This window comes from Corapipo altera, unplaced genomic scaffold (assembly GCF_003945725.1).
Source record: "Corapipo altera isolate COAL_440 unplaced genomic scaffold, ASM394572v1 61286, whole genome shotgun sequence".
Classification (NCBI taxonomy): domain Eukaryota; kingdom Metazoa; phylum Chordata; class Aves; order Passeriformes; family Pipridae; genus Corapipo; species Corapipo altera.
This window is the reverse complement of record NW_020884907.1, coordinates 8,433,337-8,452,759: the sequence shown is the minus strand read 5'-3', so window position 1 is coordinate 8,452,759 and position 19,423 is coordinate 8,433,337. Positions and strand designations below refer to the sequence as shown.

Below are 19,423 nucleotides of genomic sequence, written 5' to 3'. Positions count from 1 at the left end.
GCTGCGCCCTCCCGCTGCCGGAAGCGCCCCCTCGCCCCGCCCCGCGGCGGCGCGGCCCCGGGCGCGCCGTGAGACCGCGGCGATGCCGGGCAGGAAATCTTCCAAGGAGAAGAAGCGGCGCCGCTCGCGCTCCTGCTGCCCGGAGGGAGCCCCGGGGCCGGACGGCAGCGACAGGAAGCGGCGGAGCACCGAGTCCACCCACAGTGCCCTGGAGGTATCTCACGGGCGCTCCGGGGGTCTGGGAGGTGCCGTCGCTCCTGTGCTGTCCCGGGCGCGTCCCGACCCGACCCCGCTACGGCGGCAGAGGGCTGCATGTTTTCCGTGCCGGGGGATGGCTGCGGGAAGGGCCGTCTGAGAGCGGCTGGCGGCACAAGCACCGGGCCGGGGGGTTCGTTCGCGGCTCGTCGGTGCGGCTGCAAAGAGAGCGGGCGGAGAGATGCGCGGCACAGGCACCATGGCAGGCACGGGCCGGACCGCCCCAGGAGACCGGTCTGTGTTTTCCCGGGTGTAAGGGATGTTAAGGCATATGGGTCACAAGCTCAGAGGTGGCCCCAGTCGTGATTCTCACGCTCGTGGCACGGTGAATCTGCTCAAGGTGGTGTTTGAGTGCAAGTACAAAACTGCGAGTACATGCACGTCTGAGTGAATTCTGAGGCTGTCAAAATATATTTCTAGCTGGTTGTTTATTATTATTATTATTATTATTATTATTATTATTATTATTTCATAGAAGTAATCTATGATGCATAGAAGGTATGTTTTCTAGTATTAACTCCACCTTTGTTCTCTGAAGACTGTGTCACACAGGGAATTATATGCCAATTTAAATGATGAACTCTTGTGATTTAATGGCACAGCAAATCAGGGAGATGGATTTCTTCTGCTTTAAAGTGTACCTTCATGTGTAAGCAGCAGCTAGGCATTTGCAGATGATATTTCCCAGTTAATGTTTACAAGTAGTCTTTGCCTTTTGAAGATTTAAAAAAATTTCCCTGGCATAAGGGTGGTTTCAGTAATCAAAAAAGTAGCTTCTGTAATGCAGTTACTTTGCAATATGAAACACTTTTTGGAACCTGAGAAGTCCACACTAAGATGTACCTTGCAATTATGAAGGGAAAACTATTGCAAGCACAGGTGAAGCTGTAAGTTTCTTCTCTAATTCACTAAAAAATGTGAAAACAATACTTGCCCTCCTTGATTTTAGGAAGCAAAATGCAATGTACCCTCTGGAGAAAAAGTGGAAGAAACTGAACAGCCCAGTGATGTAGAAGAAGGAGGATTAGATCTCACAGTGTCACTCAAACCTGTCAGTTTCTACATTGCGGACAAAAAGGAAATGCTTCAACAATGTTTCTGTGTCATAGGGGAGAAGAAACTGCAGAGGATGCTGCCTGATACTTTAAAGGTACCGAAATAAACTTGACATTGATATGCTTGTTATGATCTTGAATCCCTGTGTAACAAAGCATGTTTATCCCTCAAGTCTAGTGGATTTAGAATTTAAAAGCTGCCTGTATATTTCTTAAGTAAAGAAGTCTCTGTCAAGTCAAGTACTTTTCTTAAGTAAAGAAGTTTTCCTTCTGTCTGGAAGGAAAAGTCTAGAAGTGAGACTGTTTAAAGATTTGCTGTAGTTATTCTTGATTACTCCTTTTTATACTACTCAGCTGTTGCTGAACTGTAGGCTTATTTTTGTACTATCTCTCTGTACTGTTTAGTTAAGTGCAAAAGGAATTTCATAACTGCAAAGAGTAAATTCAGTAATGTTGTTCAGTAATTAATGTGATGATTTGTTAATAAAATGTTGATTTCTGATTGTGTCAGCTGATTTTCTTTGTATGATATTAAAGTAGTGTCTGAGATAAGAAAATGAAACCCTGTGTTGATAAACAGCTTCTGAGGCTGTAACTTCTGTGGGCTAAAGCTGGAGTTTTACTGGCTTTGAACATATGCCTTTTGAATCTTGTGAACAGCAGGACATAGAAAAAAATAAGTTAAGCTAGCAGTCTGTACAGAAGAAGGTGAAGTGCCATTTGTGTGATGTTAATAGTTTTAAAATTTTTGTCTCTAGTTTTTAACTAATCTGAATGAGTTGTATTATTAATATAAGTGAGGCAGGATTTCTTCATTTTAAACACATACAGAATTGCATACAGTCTCATCCATTTCTCATCTCTGGGAGAAGAAAAGAGGTTGAGCAGCTGAAAGCAAAGACATTATTGAGTTTGTAAGGAAATTGCCTGATGGTATAGAACCAAACCTACTGTAGGACTATGAGTGTTACAATATGTTCAGCACTTCTTAATTTTGGTACTTGTATGTGGTGTCATAGCTCATTTGAAAGTGCAAAATTGCCACATTATGTCACCAAGAGGTATGACAGATGTATGGAGCGTGAGAGATGAATCACAGTTTACATATTTCTTTTATTTTCAGTGTTGTGACATGCAACTGTGTGTTGTCAGTAGCAGTATTTTCTTCAGTTTGTGAACTTTTATTCAACAGTTGGCTCTGGTCTTTGCACGCTTAATTATGTCATCCACTTCTTCCTGACTGCTGGAGAATTAGGAGTAACCAGGTCTGCAGTTGTTTGCTGTCCCATGCTTCACACATATGGTCTGGAATTTATAATGCTCAGTGTTGCAGCTGCAGTGGAAACTCCCAGCCACACATCAAGTAACTGATACTGTGTATTGCTTAATTTTTCAGAGAAAAACTACACATATACTATTTCTGGTAGTTGTCAAAGCTGGAACAGCTAGTTTTCTACAGCAGTTCATTCATTACAGTTGGAGTACTACTTATGTTTATAATTATTCTTTTCTCAGAATTTTTTAGTAGTTTGTTGTCTGTCTTATCTGTTTTCTTAGAACTGTTCCATGGATGAAATCAAAAGACTTTGCATGGAGCAGTTGGAGCTGTTATCTGAAAAAAACCTGTTGAAGATACTTGAAGGTATGAATTAAACTTTTAGGCTCCACTGTACACCAGAGAATAGTCTGCCTCGACAGGATTTACACTCTTTCTAGCTGCTTTATATACTTATATATCTTTACGCACACTGTTAAGTATATGTTATTGTATACATAATCCCTCTGTTCCATCAAGACACACAGTTCATATACTTGGATTAAGGATATGACATTCCAGTTTTTTCTTATTTTATTGAATTTCCACTTGACATTTAAAGGCTACAGAATTTATTTGTAAACATATTGTTGTCTTCTCAGTGAAGTGGAACTCTTCAAGTCTTGAATGTTGTGGAGTATCATGCTGTTAATTCTGTCTCCTGTGCTTAGCACCTATAGTATTGTGCTAGGAACACCTAATAAGTTTTTTTGTAATACAGTATAAATGAAAAATGTCAACCATGTGGCTAGCAGAAAGCTCGCAAATAAGGGTTTCAGTTTTGACTAAGTCTAATTTTAGAACTTATGCTTTAACTGGGAAAAAAATCCTCTTCTGATGATTGTAATAGAGTTAATAATTAAGAGTAAGCCTAATTATGTAGTATTAATTATATCACCTTCCTAAATTTTCGTGTTTGAAACTGTGTATATCTAGGCAGGATGGGAGCTGATTCTGATACTGACGAGGAGACAAATGGAGGAGACAAGACTGGAGATGATTCAGTCAGTCAGTGAGTAAAAGAAAAAACACTTAAACTTACTTTAAGAAGACTGAACAATACAGAGATTTTTCATGAGAAATGATCAAATATATCATTGAAAATCCCTAGTGCTATATCCTTAATGAAGTAATTGCTTCAGTTGAATGACAGTTATCTGTGACCATTAGCAAGCACTAAACTTACAAAAAGGAATTTGTCACTTTATAACATTAAATGTGTCTTAAGCACATAACTGGGTTCATAGTGGCATACTACCCATCAGCTGAATTGTGGTACTTAAACGTTCACACTTGAAGCCTGCAACAGAGGGCTGTTGATTTAGGTTAACTCTCTTTATGTGAGCTAAAGCAGGTTAAGTAACCCCTTCCCACTTAAGTCAGTGAATTTTGTAAGTGTGTTTTCATTTCAGCTGAGATTTATACCTTCCGTTTTCTTTCTGGTCCTTCATCCTACTCCAGTTGAAGCAGCACTGGCACTCAGTGTTCTCTGTTAGGGATGATATAGAATGTAGCATTTCAAGAACAGAGGCTTCTCAACAGCAGAGGCTTCTGGTTTCTTATTCTTGACATCTGTCAGTTTTGTAGAGGCCAACATTTGTTAACGTTTTCTTAAAATGCTTGTCTGCTTTTTAAAGACCATTTCTTTGTCAGAAAGAGTTCACCTGTTTGATAGTTTCTATGGAAGTAGTGAAGGGGAAAAGAAAGTTACTAGTTATCACTCACAAAACATCAAATCTTAGGAGGCTAATTTGGTCCTAGAAGATGAATAAGCTTTTATGTTTTCAGCACCGACTTGGTTTCAGCTGGTCCACAGATTCAATGCACACTTAATAAATCTCTGAGTACAAGACAATACACCAATATTGGGCAGATTCAAGTACCTCTTAGCTGCTGGTTTTGTTGGTTTGTCTAAACCTACTGAATGGGAACAGTAGTAGTAACAGTAATCCAAATTACTATTGGTAGTAATCCAAATTTCACACTCTGGTCAGTATTTTTATTTAATGGAGACCTAACTTCTGAGTCTGTCTTTGATTCAGAGCAGGCTATGCAGTAATTGAATGAAGTAATTTTCTTTGATCGCATGTCATCATATAAACATACTAGAAAACAGAGTGACACTAAATTATGTTTCATTTTTTTTTCTCGTGATACAGTTTTCATACCCTCTGACACTATTTCTTTTAAGGTTCCATTTGAAGCCCATTTTTTACTGTATCCCTCTTCGCTATTTGTTGCTTACATGATCTGTGATTAGGGTCTGTATTAGGACACATGAAGGTTAGTTTTCTTATTTTGGACATTTCTCTCTGCTGACTGTTTAAAAAAGCAAATAGAAAAAACCAAAAATTACAAAATATGTTAAATATATGGTCTCTTTATGTAAAGGAGTCTCTATTAAGTGATTGATGGTTTGCCAGCAAAGTTCTAAATAGAATGCGAAGACAAACTTTTTGGCTAAATAAACCATGGAAAATGCCCCAGGGTTTTGATTACTGGAGAAATTACATGTTTGATTTGTTGGGGGTTTTTTAAGGCCTAATTCACAAGTTCTTTACTATTTCAAAATATATTAAATGTTCTTTATCTTCAAGAGTTATGACAGAATTAGTGCTGCTGGGTTTCAGTGAGGTGGGTCTGTGTCTAAAAGATGTTTGCTAATGTTGAGACACGAGTTTATGACCCTTAGTTACAGTAGATTGGGTAAATTCTTGCTTATATGAAAATTATTTGAGATGGTAAAAATCTAAAAAGAGGAAATTAATGGATAAAACAACAAAATAAGAAAAGCAAGAAGGATTTACCATTTTTAACTAGTGAATATCTGAAGACACTTAGCCTATTTGCCCATGTCAAGTAGGAAGGTTTCAGTAACTGACAGCAAAATCAAGAAAAAATTGTGTTTTAAAAAAGTAAAAGAATGAGAGATGTTGATCACAGTTATGGAGCAGATTGCTTCCTTTTGCAAACAATGCTTGAGGTGCCCCCTGCTCTTGTATCTCTGTCTCTATCCTGAGAGTTTAAGATTTCAGACCCCTTCAAACTGGGCAGGCAAGGTATGTTGGTTTAGGAATTGTGGCTTTTCTTCTACCTTTAAAAAATTGTGTGCTACACCCATGGGTGCTATCTGAGAGCTGTGGCTCATAGGTTCAGCTGTGTACCAGCATTAAAAAAAACCAAAATGGGAAAACTGTTTGGATGGTAGAAAAATAAAGGGATAGGAGGAAACAAAGAAAGTTAAGGTTTTATGTTGAAGTCCAGCACTCACTAAGTAGACTAGTATTATGCTTTTACAACTGTAAATGGTAACAAGCCCTTTTTACTAATTAGGGCTAATCTTTGGGTGTTAGGGTAGCTTCTTTGCAACCTGTGTGTAAATAATTATAAATGCAAGTTTGCAAAACTTCAGAAACTGTGTTTCAGCAACAAGTCAGCCGGCAGAGAAGCTGAACATGCAGTCATGAAAAAATAGTGAATGCTGCATTGCTAACAATTTCAGTTGTTTGTAATCATTAGTATATTTACAATTATAGTCTGAGTTTAAGTGGGTGAATTTGTCTTCTCTTGGAAAAGACTCTTCATAACAAAAAAGGCGGTTTCTCTGTTTATATCCTCATTGTTGGTTCTTCCTAGATTGTCTTCATTACTTGTGGTTTTTGTGTGATTGACTTCTTTTTTCTGCATTCTATTAATGTTGCAAAAGTAAAGCATTAGGCTTTTTTGTTTTAAATCTGACTTGTATTAGTTGTTTTCATGGAAGTGTAAATGTGGAAAGGGAAAAAGTGAATACCAAGTCTTACTGTAATCCAAAATGTATTAGCTGATGGAAACATCAATTTGTTTTTTTCATTTTTATCCTTAAAAAAACCCCAAACAGACATACCTCAGGAGTATGCATATATCAACAGAAATCCAGAAAGTTTAAATCAATACATCTCAATAAATTACAAGTGTATGAAAATTTACAGGCTTCCTTAGAAGGGTATAGTTTGAAATGTGTCTTTTTTTCCCCCTATAATAGGCAAATGACTCTCTGTCTCTAAAGACCTGCTTCTTGTCTCCAACAGCTAAAAGTAGTAGGGATTTAGAGAAGTTTCTCCAGGTACAGGGAAAATTGCAGAATTCAGATCTTTATCTGACACTTTTGGGTGGTATCACATCTAATTGTAAATTGAATCTTCCTTTTTTTTTTTTTTTTTTTCCCCACATGTCCTCATTCTGCCACCAAAAGAGGAAGTCCTGGGGCTTTTTCCTAAATTTCAGCTCTATAAAAGCTTCACACGCTTCCATTAACATGTAAAACATTTGCTCTTTTGTCACTAACTTCTTCTGTGTCAAGTACTAGAAATCTTGCAATAACTGTGCAGAAGAACTGAAGAGCCAGGGCCTATGTTTGACAGTAACTGGAAATTGCTGTTGCAATAAATTACTTTATTACTTATGAACTCTGTATAGATTTTTGTCTATGCAGTTCTCAGATTTTTGTTACTATCTGCAATGGAGTACCATTAAACCAGGAGAATTACTATATACCAAGCTTCCAATTAAATTTCAGATACTTAACTGAAAGGAGTCAAATAATGCTTTGGGAAACCAAATAGTCATTCTTCCCACCTCATTCAAGAGGTATGTTCTTGAGCTATTTCTTTCCTGTTACCTAAATCGGCTATTTAAATATCCTCCAGCAGAAGGAATGAAAGTAAGTTATATGATGTAATAATAAAAAATAATTGAAAGAACAAACATGCTAGTATTATTATAGTGATCATATGTTCACGTGTGTGTAAGTAAATGACCTTTTGCTTTCAAAATTTTAATGGGCTTATTTTTTTCACTGAATGAAAATTTGAAGTTTAATATTTGCTCTTTAAAGAATTTATAGGCTTTTTACTGTTTCGCAGTCATAAGTGCAGTTTCTGCTTGTTTTCTTTTAGAAAGGTTGGCAGTTTAAAGTTTTGCCTTGTTTTAACATGTGCTCCTGGGTACTGGGCTGTTCACAAGCATGGAACTACCATGTGGTATTTACCCCAGGGGGACAATTTGGTTATATTCACCATTTGGAATCACTGAAACAACAGGCTACATGAGTCAGTGAGCAGATACATTAGCATTTGGCTAATTTGGTTCATTGTCTTCTGTTCTTGTGATGTCCTCAAACAACACCTGTAGCAGGACTGAGGGAATTTTTATAGTTCATTAAACTATTTGATTAGCATCTGTCATTTGAGATACCTTTCTTAAGGAACACTACTTTATAAGAACTTTTTTCGCCATACTTTTTTTAATTGCTTCCTGATAATTATTTTAGTTCTCATTTGTCATTGAAAACTATCCTTGGAATTAAAATTGGCAAGAATCTTACAAGGACTTGGAATTGTAGAAATGTTTTTTAGACTTAGAACTAAGTGCAAAGGCAAATTTTAATTCATGACAGTACATCATCTTTATGTCAAGAATAGCAGAGATGCTGAACTCAAGCCTCACACAGGAGATTTAGGTGAATGTTTCTTAGTGATTATTGAAAGCCCTGTAAAGAAAGTATCAGCATGACTGTCTCTCATGTTTTCAGACTTTCTTCTAGTCCACTTCATTAAGATATTTTTTTCTCTCACAAGACTTTCCCTCCTGGTCTCCAACCCCAGTTACCATACCAGACACCAAACTTGGTGTCCCATACACCAGTACTGCAGTGCTACTGTCTTAATCCTTAGCCATCCACACCTATGGCTGGTAGCCCTTTTCCTAATCTGTGCTGCTGTCTTACCTCACTTTGCATAATCTACTGGTGTTGTGATACCAATTCACCCTCAAACCCAAATGTCTTTGACAACTATGCAAATTCCTGTAACAAATTGTATACAGAATCCACATGTGTGAACCCAAGTAAGCATTGCACTAGTGTGGAGCATGCCAATATGGAATGTATGCTCTACATAAAACAAGGTACATTTTATTTACAGCATTTGTCATCAACAAACTGTAACTGTAGTAGCTTCTTTATACTGAAAGGTCATACTGTGAAATTGTTGTTCTGTTAAAAGAACAAATTAAAAATACTGAGTTTATTGCTTGGAAGAGGGACTTTGAACTTAACTGTCATCCCTGAGGGAGAAGTATCTTTAAAGGCTGATAAAAAGGGGGAACTCCAAATTACTGTTGTCACTAGCATAGCATGAAAGAAGAGGGTATTAAATTTGTATGCTGTCCCTTAAGTTTAGATTAGCATATCTTCTGCTCCCATTGTTTGAAGACAAGATATTGTACTACCTCTTTTTAAATCTAAACCACAGTATGGATAATTAGGGAAAAAATATTTTTCACTAGCAAACAAATTAAACAGGGTTAACAAATTGAAAGCAAAATTGAACTGGACTGAAATGCATCTGGTGGGCCAGTAGATGGTGCAAAATGCTTGCCTGTGAAAGGAAGTCGTGGAGGTTCACCAGCAATACAGTCCAATGCTATTAATTCTGAGAGAATAAAATGTGCTGTTAAAGTACTTGTGGGTTCTAAAAATTCTTTTGCTGATAAGGAAGTAGTCTTTTATGGAATGTGGTTTTGGTATAATCATTGATAGAGTGAAGGAAACAGGAGGAAACTTTACAACAAGTTTCAATGTGTGAATTTTTTCAGTTGATAATTTCTTTTTACATGGCTGTTAAAATGGGTGTAGATAATTTCACAGCTGTTGTTTGAATGTAGAGGTCACTGAGCTTTCTGTCAAAAAGGTGATTATAATTCCTCATCAGATCTCAAGATGGTACCAGAGATGTGAAATTTATTGCCTGATGCTACTGGTGCAAGCTTGGGCTTTTCCTGGTGACATATTGCTGTCCAGTGCAGAACTGACTACTCAGTTCAAAATGATGAACCATGTGCATGAAGGAGGATGGGGTAGGTAGGAGCAGGGGCAGCCCAAGCAGCTTCTGCTAAGGGGTATATCACAGCCTTATCTTGTTCAAGAGATAGGTGACTAAGTATAATAAATTGCTAGGAATTGTGTACCAAAAAAAAACAAAAAAGGAAAAAAAAAGAAAAAATCAAATTGTTCCTTCCAGATAGCTGGACTAGATCCACAGCTCTCCCCAGTTGCTGGCACACAAGCCCACAAGGTTTGTATCCCCACTCCAGCTGCTGATCAGACCTCCTTGTGCACGTAGGCCTGTCCAATGGTAGGTGCAGGCCTGTGATTGTCCCCAGTAGCTGACACTCAAACTGTTGATCTCTACAGTGTCTAGTGCTCCATTGAGGTCCCTGAATTTACCTACTTGCAAGGCCTGGTGTATTTTAGGATTTCACCTTCTGATTTTCCAGTCTATTTGATACCTTACTCCCAGACCTCTCATCCTACTTGTTGGCTAGACTAGCCTGAGGTTTGAGGGTGAATTACAAGCATCTGCGTACTGATGCATGACATTGAAAGTCCTGGAAGAAGTGTACATTTTTCATTCTTTGTAGTTTCTGGTTGAGTTGACCAAGTAGGAAAACAAACTGAAAGGATACCACTGAGTTCTGAGAAAAATTTGTCACAGTAAATAGTCTATTCTCAGTTTATTGTAATGGCGTTGGGCAGTACATTTGTCTGTCTTCTATTAAGGCACATAACATTAAAAAATCTTTTTTTTGGGGTGCTCTGTGCATTATGAAAATAGCTCACATTTTCCATAATCAATTATTGCATACTACTTTACACATTTATTTTCCAATGGCTAAAAAAAGTGGGAGAAAAAGAAGAATTTGTTGATTTGTAGCCTTTGATACTTTAGAAAACGAAATAGAAGTGAAAATAACTGCCTTTCAGACCAAGATGTCCAGGAGTATTACAGTGTTCTCCTCTCTGACGTAACTGTTGAACACCTAGAAAAAAAACAGCTTGGACAGCATGGGGAAAGTAGATCAATATTCGATTTTAGGAAGACCCTTAAGGCCACTACTGAAAAACAAGTTATTAGTCATTGTATTTACATCTGTGATGCCAGAGTACTGCTTCCTTTTTATAGTATTATTAAGCTCCCACAGGCAAGATAGTTGCATTGATTCCATATTACTATATATGAAATCAGTGCCACACCAGCAGGACCAGTTTAAGGAAACAGCCAATTCTGCTTTTAAAATGCTCACTAAACGTGGCATAAACATAAACCCGTCCTGTGCTGCTGGGTCCTTCCACCTGTGTCCTTCCTGCATGTTTTGCTGTATTTTCGCAGTTTTTATAACTAGTAGGTGTGAAGTGTTTGAAGTACATGAACATTTCACAGAAGTGTCTCTTCCTTATCCCTTGTATAAAGCAATTGGAACACTACAAGGGTGGAAATCTTCAAATAGATGGACTAGAGAAATGCAGGTACTGGATACAATGTAACATCTCAGTTGCAGTTTAATTTTTAAAAGTATCCTTTTGTGAAACCATGAGATTGTGGTGTTGGAGAGGTAGGTAGTGGTTGCCTAATTATAACTTCATGAAAGTAACTTTTTACTTTCAAAGTAAAACAGTAAATACTATTTGAATGCAGCAGAAACTGTTGTTTTTTCAAATTGTTTAACTCTGTGACAATTTATGTCGAGTTTTAGCAAAAAGCTCCTAATACGAGAAGCTGTGGTTCCTCAGCTGTAACCACTGAGGGTAGCGACTCTGAAAGGCTGGGGTGTAGTGGAAATAATTGCTTTATCTTTGTGTATTACTAGGCAAAGCAAAAAAAGGTTTGTTTTCAATTGCTCAGATTAGCACTCTGTATGTTCCTTCTGCCTTGATTCCTTGCAGTGGGCTTATTGGCCTACCACCTCATAATTTCTTTAGTTTCTTTAAAAAGTTACATTAAATCGTAAGTTATGCTGGTTACAGTGTGTTCTTAATTTTTTCCAGACAGGACAACAGTATAGACTCAACTTCTTCTCTGAGAGAAGACAGCAAACCGGAAGGTCAGGAATCAAAACAAGGTATGCAGTAGAGAAAGCTGAAATTTTGTTTTCTCAGTGTTGCTCAGTGATTGATTCCAGGTTATGCACAGCTCTCTTGTGAATAGTAGCTGCAATCACAGAGGAGTATTCTCTTAGAAATCAGCTGGTGTAGGTTTACAACTTCTGCCCTGGGCCCAGTTCCAGAAAAGTTGATGGGAACACTGAAGAAGACATTGTAGGAACATTAGCTTCTTAAGTCTGTAGGAGTGAAGAGTCTTTTATGGGTAGAAACAAATTGCAGCTTTTCAAAGTTTTCTAGTTTAGCTTCTGGATATGAGTAAAGTTCTTACAAGGGTCATTTGGCTCTTCATATCTCGTTTTTCAGCTGAAGAGCAACTTCAATCATAAAAGTTTCTTGATGTGTAGGTGATTGCTAACACTATTACTATTTGCTGAATTCGAGTGTCAGTTTTACTTTACATTGAAACGATCGTATGAGTCTACAGTACTTTGTTTTTGCATTCATAGAAATCCATTATAGTAATTATTTGCCAAAAGACTGCTTGTAATTTAGTCACTTTTTTCAGTCTTGGTATATGATACCTTTCCTTGTTTGATTGTGTAGAGCCGAGGTCCAAGAAAATGGTGCTTGACACCCACCACTGCTGTTAACTGGCATATTTTACTTGAAATCAGTGCCAATAGAAGTACACACTCAAGTCTTTGAACCACTGAGGATGAACGTTTTGTCTTCTCTACATTTCTCTTTTTAAATGCAAAAATATAGTGGGTGAGACATTCAATGATTGGCAGAATAGAAGATACAAAAGCAAGTAAGTTAGTGGTGCACATTTGAGTACTTCCTACACAAGGAAATAGTATTTTTAACGTACAGCAGTATTTATTTTATTTCAGTCATTAAATCATCACTGAATAATAACTGCTTGTATTAGTTTGTGCATGAAACACTAGAACTGTAGGTGTTTCTGTTTCAGTATGTTTATTTTCATTTGGACTAGCTGTATGTAAGACATCAGAAATAGCTTTTCCAATCAAAGAATGTTGCAAATTCTTCTAAGCTTGATTTCTCTTCTGCACAGGTGTAACATTATTTGTGTCTTGTAACTTCTTTTTCACAATTTAGAATGCTTTTCTAAGAGATGTCTTTTGTATTTACTTTGTGAAATGTGTTCTTTTCTGAAGTAGTTAGTGACAGGAGTTAAATGGAGAAGGAAAGAGTCATAATAAAAGCATCAAAGCTTTTAGGAGTGAGTTGCTATGAGTTTGTGAGGAATCCTTTAAATGTTACTTGCTGTGCTAAATGGAGGGTTCTTAGAACTGACAGATTTCCTGCAGATTTCTTCCACTTTTGTGTTATGAAAGGGAATTCATGATGGTTGTAGGTGATTGCATAGGTGTTTTTTATGACTTAATCAACCAAAGTATCATGATGGCTTCGGACAATAACAGTGGCTCCACTCAAGTTGTTAGCTTTAAAGAGCTATTAAGAATATCAATGTAAGTTAAAAAGTATAACTCCAATCATTCTGCTGCGCTGCAGCCTGAGATGCTATGGAAAGAAAAGGATAGAATGAGAGGATAAGCAGAAGTGGATTAAATAAAATTTAAAAATGAGATTAAGTGTGTTAAAGTGAATTTTGTAATGTAGATGAAGGAAAAAGTAGAAGTTATCAAAATGAAAAAGGTAACAAGAAATGCCAACCACGATCTTTACTACTGAGTAAAAATACAGCTGCAAAAGAGGGAAATAAAGCCCATTAGCTCCTTAAACATCTGTAGACTAATAAGCTTGTAGGAACAGTGTATTATACAGTAGCAGAGGTTCCAAATTCTGAATAGAACACATAGCTGTTCTGTCCACCTTCCTCATCCTTACGAAGTCTGGGACAATCATGAAGGACTTAATGTTTTGTTTCTTCTTAATGTGGCCATTTAATTCCAAAAAGAATCCTACAGTGGGCTGAGCCCAGCCAGCAGTAGGCACATACCAATCTCTCAATTACTTGTTATAGGGTATAGGAGATGATCAGAAAAATAAAATGAGAAAAACTTAAGAAGAAAGTTTAACAAGTGAAGCAAGAACTGTGCACTGAAACAAAGCAAAATTTGATATTTTTTCACAACCTCCCATTGCCAGTCAGATTTTTAGCCACTTCCTAGAAAGCAGAGTCTCATTATAACAATTACTTGAGAAGACAAATACCATAACACTGAACATCTCTCCTTCCTCCTTCTTTCCTCCTTCTTTCATCAAGAGCACAATGTCATATGGAAGAGGATATCCCTTTGGTCGATTTGTCTCAGCTGTCCTGTCTGTGTATCCCTCTCAGCTTCTTGCACAGCTCCACTCTACTCTCTGTGGGGTCATAGTCCGAAACAGGGAAAGACCTGAGGCTGTGCAAGCCCTGTTCAGCACTAGCCAAACTGGTGTGTTATCAACACTGTTTCAGAAAAAAAGTCCAAAAACAGCAACATGGAGTCTGTTGTGAAGACAATTAACTCCATCCCAGCCAGATTCAGTACAAAGTCAGTTTAACTTTGGCAGTGAATTAGGATGAGTATGCTCAGAAGTTAACTTTTAGGCTTTTGAACTATGATCCATTGATGCACCTATCTTTCTGATCCCTGGTTGATGAGCATGTTAGGTAAATGCTGACTGATAAAATGCAGCAAGGCAGCAGAATTTCTGTTTCTTTATCCTGTTGATTCCCATTGCTTCTGATCTTTCACATACTTTGTGTCTTGCAAAGTCAAGTTGAAAAGATAATATTCAAAGGTAACTCAGTAGTATGTGAAATGCTGCATCTGAAACTGAAATATTAATCTTGAAGTTACTGTCACAGTAGGAACAGGTCAAGACTAATTAGAATCAAAAGAAGACCCTGGTGTGTTCATCTTATGAGTACTTTTTATATACACTGCTGTGAGGAGGATTTTTTTTGTAGCTTTGTTTATATTTAGTGTTTCAGATTTTGTTGCTTCAAAATTGTGATTTATCTTCCAAAAAACAAAGACCAAAAGTTATCTGTAAACTTCTTTTTATGTCTTATCACACATTTGCATGAGCTGAATTTGCTTTCCTCTAAACTTTGATTGGAACGTAGGACGTGCCTCATACATTAGCTGTGTATTTTCCCAAATATACTGTATTTACCAGTATTATGGCCAGTTTTTGTAATCCAGTAAACCAGTGTTATGAGGTACTAGATTAATGACTATTTAAGATACTAAACCAGGAGTACACTCTCAGGGTAAATGTGCAGTATTCTTAAATCTGAACTTAAATGCTGTAACAAATCATAGCCTGATATGGAGTGATCAGGATGGGGTATTTGAATATCTTCTTTGAAGTATCTATAGTAAAAAAAATCTTTAATCCTGAATGTGCTGGTTTAAAAGTTAACCAGCAGGGGAAATGAACTCAACTCAAAAGAGAGATTGTAAGTCAGAATAACAATTTAATAAAATAATACAATAAGCACAACTACACAGACAAGCAATTGGTATCAACCCACAAAACCCAAATGTACAACCTGGCACCCCAGGGCACAAACAAAACAGTACTCCCTGGGCCCCCCCTGAGTCCAAAGCAAAGGGAGAGGGGAAAAACCTGCTGGTGGGAGAGCTGCTGCAGTCCAGCTAAAAGTGATGATTGTAGTCCAGCCGAGGGTGGTGGTGAGCTGCAGTCTGACCAAGAGCGATGAGCTGCAGTCTGGTTGAGAGCGATGAGCTGAGAGCGATGAGCTGCAGTCCTCCTCTGGATCCCACGAGTGGAGAGAGTGGCAAGGTTCTGAAACTCCAGGTTTATATATTCTCCAGCTCAGGCAGCAATGCTTAGCCCCTCCCCCAGAGTGGGGAATTCCATAAAAGGATGTTCAGTCCTTCCCTCAGAGTGGGGAATTCCATAAAAGGGTGTGAGGGTGCTCAGTCAGGGAATTCCACAAAAGGGCATGAGGACAGGAGCATGGGGGGGGGGGGCACCTCGCAGGCCTCTACTGACAACAGTTTCTGGGAAATGGCATGGAGGGCTATAGAATACACAGATTTGGGCTACACCCATCCAATGATGAATCGGTCCCAGCTGTTCTAACTAGGACACTGAATCAGTAAAACCTTGGACTAATGTTTTAAAATGCATCATTTATAAAGCCATTTTGAGATATTTTGGTTCTTCTTTCCTCCCTTCCTTTGTTTTTTAAGCAGAGAAATTGTATTTATAGCTTTTCAAGTAGCCAGTATTCATTTTTTTTTTCTCACACCCACATGATGGCAAGAATGTTGTAAACCCTGAGAAAAATAGATCTCTCCTAAGGTTTTTGGGCACTTTTCATGGATTAAAACCAAATGCATGTGGGTACCTAAAGGCATATTAGAATGTTTAAAAAAAGGGTAATATTTTTCTAAAGCCTAATTTGTTTCTCCTGTGCAAGTGATAAAAATGGTATTACCAAAAGAAGTCTTTATATATATTAAGACTTCCTATATTATAAAGATTTATTTATAATAAAGTCTTTAGAATAAGTAACTTTGCCATCATCTGAATATACGTTATTTATTTTAATAAGGAACCAATCCTACTGTAAGTTTCCACAGATCTGAAGGTTGGTAAAGGAGTAATAACTTCTGAGGCCAAAGTGTCAAAAGCAATAGTCTCTCTGATTCTGGATTGTGAGAACATTTACTGAGGTTCTTTTAGACCTTTGCTTTTATTTTATTGCACTGCCTCTTCTAAGCACATTTTTAAAAATAGACTCCAACTTTTAGCCGCCATTAAAAGCCAAAGCCACAAATTCCTCCATGTTTTTGTCAAGTTAAATACATCTAGAATAGTTTTGATAGGTTCTGAGTAGTTGCACTATAAGTGGATTTTCTATTGATTTTTAGTGCTGTGCCTGACTACAGTGTCCCACTCCTCTTGAAATACATAAAATAGTTGAGAACAAGTTTTGCAATTGCATTTTGAAAATTAAGTTTACTTAAGAAATAATAAACAATAATCAATTTTGCACTACAGAAGCTTTCTTGGGATATAAAATCTTATGACATTTTAATTAGGAAAATAGGTCATGTAACTTCATAGGATAAAATAAATTTTTCTGGTACTGCTGCTTTACTATACAGCATGTTCTTTTAGATTGGCATAAAATGCATTAGCAATTGTATACATTAGATCAGCCTTAAAAGTTGAAGGAGAAAAAGAATAGGAATTGGTTGTTTTATAATCATAGATCTTTTTACCCCTCTCTTAATCTGTAGAGTAGTACTTTAAGCAGAAATGGTTTCGTAAGTTGAAATAAAAACAGTTCTATTAGGCAACGGTGTGATTGCTGTGTTTGTGTTACAGGCAAGGGAGAAGATAGTGATGTCCTCAGCATAAATGCAGATGCATATGATAGTGACATAGAAGGCCCATGCAATGAAGAAGATGGCCCAGATGTGCAAGAAAACACTGTCAGGAGTGGAGCTGGTCAGATAGATGACCTTCAGAAGGACATTGAGAAAAGTGTGAATGAGATATTGGGGTTAGCAGAGTCCAGCCCAAAGGAGCCCAAAGCGTCGACCTTAGCTGTTCCTCCATCAGAAGATGTTCAACCATCAGCACAGCAGCTGGAGCTTCTGGAGCTTGAGATGAGGGCCAGAGCTATTAAGGCCCTGATGAAAGCTGGTGATGTAAAAAAACAGCCCTGAGATTGCTTAGGTTTAATTTTCAGTATTTGTTTTGAAGAAGGTGACATCTGTTCTCTTCAGTGCTATGGTGTATTTGGGTTGAGTATGACATTCCTCATTCAGACTGTATTGTGTATCCTGACCTGTGATCCATTGGTTTTGTTGCCTTTAGTGTGCTGCTTCCATGCCATGCACAAGCAGAGGTTGGTGCTTCCCTGAGATGAGGTGTCCTTTTGCTGGGTCATTTCCTCAAGGAGTCACACAACGTATGCCAGGAACCTGGTGCCTTCCAGAAAGGTTGTTGTATCAACCTGGAGTCATAGAATGCATAGGTTTGGAAGGGATATGAGACTGCTTGTTTCTCCTTGGGACCCATCTCATCATAATGTTGGTATTCTAGTTGAGTGATAATTCATTTAAAAGAATATGTAATTTCTTGAAATTTGAATTCCTAAAGGGAAGGATTTTTACCTTTCAAATAAATAGTTGAACATGTTATTTTCAGAGTTATGAAAGTGCCTGAAAGAGACAGCCTGTCATGCGGTTTTTTCACTCTTGTCCACTGTTTATCTTCTGTGTTATAGCTGAAATAAAGAAAACAGGTCTTTTTCCTGACTATAAAGCTTTTTTTGGAATATTTGGCATAATATTTAGCAATCAAACAGTTGAGAAGACCTTGAGCTTTTAACATTCAACTGATATAGTCATTTAATGTACCCTGTAAGTAGGAAAATCCATCTAATTTTGGTATAAATGGCTTTTTAGAAAAGACATTTAATTTATTTATGAGGTTTTAAAATAAAAATTCTATTTTTATCCATTTCGAGGGTATTTCTTTACAAGTAAATAGAATTTTAGGATTAATTTTCATGCTGTAATATCTTACAACAATTAAAATTATTTTAATTTTTTTTAGAATTAGTGCTGGTTTTGTGTCTGCCTGCTAATCAAATGCATATTAAAATATTTGTGTGGTGGTTCACACACGCACACATCAATTTTTTTTTTTAAAGGTATGAAGTTTACAAATGTAGTCTTTGTTAAGTAAAATGATATATTGTATATTTTTACTCCTGATATTTCCTTGGTTGATACTTAAAAAGCAAATTACATACTTTGCGACAGTAGCATAGATAATTTCTACGTGCTATTTTGTAATATTACTGCAAACCTTGTACTATTCAAATATTATGTCTTGAATTCTCTTTCAAGGTTTACAATTTTCTTTTTCTTCCTCCTTTTTATCCCTTTGCTTCTTTCCCTTTATTCTCTATTTTCCCTTTTTTCCTGTTTCTTTTTAAACCCTTTTCTTTTTCTCTATTGGTAATCAAGTGCATTGTCTTCAGTAGAAACCTTCTTGTACATTTCTTAAAGTATGATTGATTTCCTGTAGAATCAACAGTATTATAAAATGTTAGTATAATGAAAATTTGATTATAAACAAAATCCTTTATTTAATTCACCTGAGAAAATTTCAATGTGCATTCCCTAAGTGATGGCAGTGACCTGAGTAAAGTATAACTGACTGTAATGTTATCCACAACACCAACATTTTTCTATTGTTTTTTAGCAAATGGAAAGTGAAAGTAAGAAAAAAAAAATATATATACAATTCAAAAGGTAACTTTACTGTATGAGAATCTGTGTGTGTCGTCTTCGGTTAATTTCATTTAGCTGTTTGCTGAACTTGCATTTTATTTGAGTCCAGAGAGACAGAAAAGTAATTAGAAAAGAAAATAATGTGTTCTTATTTGTAAAGGCAGGCTTGTGGAGCTATGTCAGAGTTCAAAAATATGTTTCGCTGCTGCTATACTTAAATCCTTAAGGCACTAAATACCTCACTTTACCTGCTCTGGAAATGGAAAAACTCACCTGCAAGGGCATTTCGTTTGTCACCAGAAGAAGTGATACAGCCACATGTATGAAGTCCCTTCAGTGATGCTACAGAACAACACATTTGCAGTTATTTGGCAACTAGCATACTGCTAGCAGTAATGATAAACTAGAATGTAGTTGCCTTCTGCTGCCTACTCTCTAGAGGTATATGACATTTAGTTCTGAACTGACATTCGGTTTCCTATTGGTTTCCCAGGTCACCTCTAACAGTTTGTTTTGTAGCATGTTGAACTGTTAAAGGTTATTATTTCAAGAAGTTGCATATGCTAACTTTAATATGTGGGATAACAGAGAGGAAACAGGTTTACTATGC

At 37.1% G+C, this 19,423-nt stretch overlaps 1 protein-coding gene across 2 annotated transcripts; it reads left to right on the top strand.

The window, feature by feature from the left end:
- The first annotated feature begins 46 nt into the window (after window positions 1-46).
- CAAP1 (caspase activity and apoptosis inhibitor 1) lies at window positions 47-17,836 on the top strand. 2 transcript variants are annotated; one of them, XM_027652564.1, is made up of 6 exons: window positions 47-214; window positions 1,205-1,405; window positions 2,868-2,952; window positions 3,562-3,637; window positions 11,492-11,565; window positions 16,892-17,836. In XM_027652564.1, exons 1-6 carry the CDS (start codon window positions 83-85, stop codon window positions 17,233-17,235), a joined length of 912 nt encoding a protein of 303 aa, XP_027508365.1. In that variant the 5' UTR covers window positions 47-82; the 3' UTR covers window positions 17,236-17,836. The 2 variants fall into 2 exon arrangements, with proteins under 2 accessions (XP_027508365.1, XP_027508366.1); XM_027652565.1 differs by lacking the exons at window positions 2,868-2,952; window positions 3,562-3,637 and adding an exon at window positions 15,821-15,897.
- The last annotated feature ends 1,587 nt before the right edge of the window (window positions 17,837-19,423 follow it).